Source organism: Lineus longissimus, chromosome 1, assembly GCF_910592395.1.
Source record: "Lineus longissimus chromosome 1, tnLinLong1.2, whole genome shotgun sequence".
Classification (NCBI taxonomy): Eukaryota; Metazoa; Nemertea; class Pilidiophora; order Heteronemertea; family Lineidae; genus Lineus; species Lineus longissimus.
In genome coordinates this window covers 3,495,662-3,499,572 of record NC_088308.1, presented here as the reverse complement: position 1 = coordinate 3,499,572, position 3,911 = coordinate 3,495,662, and the positions used below count along the sequence as shown (strand labels likewise).

The window sequence follows — 3,911 nt, the reverse complement described above, 5'->3', positions numbered from 1 at the left end:
GCCGGCTGAGTTACAGAATTCTAATGACGCTACCCAATGAGATCAAGCTCACAACGTCACGATATTGATTTTGAGCTTTCACGAGAGTGCGCTCTTTTCTATGTCGATTCCAATGGCATTATTCCATTGGTTATTGAGAATAATGCAATAGGCCAGCATCCAGTGCTGGCAGCCTTCAAATTAATGTGATCTACGAAATCTCCAGATTGGGTTGGAAAATCGATCTGAGTGATTATTGAATAAGCGACTGTTAGCACTCAGTGTCACCCAGCTGGAAGGTTTCGTAACTGGCAGAGGTTTTTTTCTTCAAAAGGTATCAACAATCAAGCTCGTTAGCAAACATTATCTCATTTTTAACAATATAGGTTAGCAACTGCCAATGATCGGGTGTTTTCAAGTTAGAACCAAAATTTATCATTTGAGGTTAAATATCATGTTAATAAGACCTGATTACCGTGACTTGATGAGACATTGATGATTGAAGTGGGTTTGCAATCCAGACTACCTAGTTTCGTGGAGTCGGTGTTATCTGGCTTTGCCCATCGATAAGACAGTAGAACATTGAGAATTTTGGCCTGGGTGCTAGCGGGCCTTGTTTAAAGACCAGACCATGGGCTAGGCCTGAATTCGTTTAACTGGTAAGGAGTAATCAAAGAGACAAACTAACGTAATGACCACATTATAGACTGATATTTATTATCGTTTGCGAGACCAGATTAACTTGACTAAAGATTAAACCTAAAGTTTGACTGCAGAACGCAAATGAAGGGTGACCAAGATAGTGTGAGGAAGTGTACGTATTGGCCACCATGTTGAACATAGCAACGCACAGTCGAACGTGGTAACCATTAGCTCAATACGATGCAGGGGTTGTCAGATTCAAGAAGGCAAGCGTTGCTATCGTTAGAATATCATCAACGCTTCCTCACTCTATCGTATACTTTGCGAATCAACAAGCATGCGTTGGCTGTAACTGAGTATGCCAATTGCCATAAGGACTTTTGATAAGTTTTGGAGCGACTTGACAATTCACTGCCGTTTCCCAAATGATTCCCTCCGACACATTTTGATTGACGAAATCAGAGGTATTGATCATGAGTGTGAATCCTTCAGCCAGATTGAATTGTGGTGATAAATTATTTTGCATTTTAAACAATACACGTGAACTAGTGTAACATATGAGGCTGTTCCCCATATTTGAGTGTTTCTATGCAACGGACAGCGAGAGAGAACTTGACCTTTCAATAGGTGAAAACACAGAAAAAAGTTACTGTCAATCTAAATATCATTGTTTCTAAACATGATCATGTCGGTCAAGCAGCAGCCTTAGCCCATTGGTAGTGTTCCATAATCTGAAATAACGAAGAAAGACGATTAAATTTTCCTGTGGGTTTCGGGTCCCGATGGCGAGTCTCGCGATGAAATTCCGTAAATTTGTTGATTCCGAAAAAAACGCTTGCCAACAAACTAGCAGGTTAGAACGGCGGCAGGTCGAATTTACTTACGTGTATAGTCAGGTCCCTTCCTATCATACTTCTTTCTATCGCCATAGTTTGGACCATAGTTGCCTTTTCTCCCGTACTCGGAATTAGCGCTGGTCGTACCGTCGCTACCAACACGGCTCCTGCCTTTCTTCTTCTTTTCAGAATCGCTTTTGCTGTTAGTGTTGTCATAGCTACTCCCGCTGCCTCCGCTGTTGTCGTGGTTACTGCCACTGTTGCCATAGATACTCCCACCATTCCCACGCTTGCTTCCACTGTTGTCATAGTTACTTGCGCTGGTGTGGCTAATGCCATTCTTTGGGTATCGTGATTTCCCTCTGGGTCGGCTGCTGCCACTGTGGCTTTTGCTGCTGCGAGAAGTTTTCTTCTGTCGATATCTACGTTTACGGTATTTACTCCTGCTGGTGCTGGTGCCTCCCGATCGCGAGTTACTCTTGCGGTGGAATCTGCGATGGCCTGAAGCAAACAATCAAGATTATTGTCATTTATCCTTAATGTTGCACTATGATATTTAAATAAAATACCTCTCGAACTCGAACGAATTTGAGGACAAATCGAATTATAGGGCGACGTCTATATATGTCAGATATTACAGAATGAGCTTGGTACATGGTGAACTGTCGGATAACGAGTAATTACCTCTGCTTTTGAAGAAGACTTTACACTGCTTGCACTCTTTCATTGCGGGGTGAAGGGAAGTTTTCAATTTCCTATGCAACCTGAGGATACACAAATCCTCGTAGATGAAGAAAAAATGACACTTGACTTCATCACAAGCATCGCAGCATGCGGCTTTGTCTGATACCGTCATGAGATATTGTCTACTAGGGCCGTAACTCTTGTATCTTGGGCCTGAAAGTAGGAATAAAATGGTTCAAGGTTTTTCATAATAAATAACTTACCTCTGCTTTTGTAGTAGACTCGACAATTCGGGCAGTCCTTTATTGTGAGATCCGGAGAAGATTTGAGCCTGCCATATACCTTGAGGAAACACAAATCGTCGTATTGGAAAAACAGGCGGCAGTGGATTTTATCGCAGGCGTCGCAGCATTCTGTCCTGCTGGCTACCTTCTTAAGGTAGTATTTGCTGGACCGGCTAGCCCTGTAGAGCGAACCTGGAATTTGAACGAAACGGTGAGACAAAACCACCAAAGACGGACTTGATATCATTAACTCAGACAATAATATATCAACTAAATGAGTATATCAAATATTGTTCGTTTTCCTTTGCACTTTGACTAATTTTGTAGGCCGGTTCTTTACGGAAATTTGCTGACCATCGATGAGTTGTCTTAAAGTTTCGCAGATATTTGTTAACTTACACTGGTTGCCATTTTTCCCTTTGCCAACTAAAGCTCCGTTTGAGTAATGGTGGTCTTGCCTTGGGTAGTGTCCATTGGTGCACCCTAGAATCAATATAAAACAGGTACATGTACATGCACATTCACAATTATCTGAGGAAGTTTACAGTCTTTGTGATGTCTCCAATGCCGCACAAGTAGCCGGAATGGGGCTTCTAAATGGCCAAGATGATGATGTTAATATCCGCTCGATGCTTGAGGAAAGTGATTGGAAGACGGACGAGATATCAGCTCACCGCCATGACAGAAAGAACCATGTTCTACATACCAATGGAAATGACCAGTGCCAAGGCAAACAACATGATGAGTGAATATCTACCACACATTCTGGTCGCGAGAGGACTGGACCACAAATAATGGATTGGCTTGGGTCCATTCAATTAGGAATATGAACTTCTCCCGGTGTTGATTCTCACATTTCGGAATTTTTCCAGGGCCCGCGGCATTTTTAGATACACCAGCAGGTGTATAATCTGATATTTTAATAACAATATGCCCACGATGAACAGGCAACCTGAGAATGGGCGAAACTGCTCACAAGATTGCTGGACCGAACGGTTTGAGGTTGATCCCCTGAGGTGTTGGAGGTGGTACTAGTACTTGACACTGACTAAAAAGACAATGTGGGCGACGTCCCACAATGACTACGGCCTATGGCTTTACTACTCGGCCACCACTGCAAAACCATATCAAAAAGTACCCAACGAAAAATGGTGTTTGTCGAGGCTTTCGTCTGCAGTTCCCTCTGGTTCCTAAAGATGGTAACAACATCAACTGCGCTAAAATCAACTGCTTCTGTTAGTCTGATGCCGTGAACAAGGCTGCGACTTATTGGAGGACCTACAATACATCGTTGTTGCAAGATGGCGCATCGCCTTCCAGAACTGCGAGATAGTGCATAGAGGAATAGAGGAGAACAACAAACAAGGTAAGGAGTGCAGACCATTGCCAGTATAGTTCGAAATACAAATAACAAAGCAGCTTGATGGATTGTATTAAGATTGACAAATGTGTACTGACTGAAGACTGTTTCTATGGCGAACCTTTA

General features: G+C 42.7%; 1 protein-coding gene across 2 annotated transcripts; it reads right to left on the bottom strand.

The window, feature by feature from the left end:
- Positions 1–671: 671 nt before the first annotated feature.
- Positions 672–3,200, bottom strand: LOC135485358 (uncharacterized). 2 transcript variants are annotated; one of them, XM_064767275.1, is made up of 5 exons: positions 3,132–3,200; positions 2,825–2,908; positions 2,405–2,617; positions 1,506–1,958; positions 672–1,352 (listed from the first exon to the last, which is right to left on the bottom strand). In XM_064767275.1, the coding sequence occupies exons 1-5, from the start codon at positions 3,187–3,189 to the stop codon at positions 1,327–1,329; spliced, it is 834 nt and encodes a 277-aa protein (XP_064623345.1). In that variant the 5' UTR covers positions 3,190–3,200; the 3' UTR covers positions 672–1,326. The 2 variants fall into 2 exon arrangements, with proteins under 2 accessions (XP_064623345.1, XP_064623356.1); XM_064767286.1 differs by lacking the exon at positions 2,405–2,617 and adding an exon at positions 2,142–2,354.
- Between the last annotated feature and the right edge of the window lie 711 nt (positions 3,201–3,911).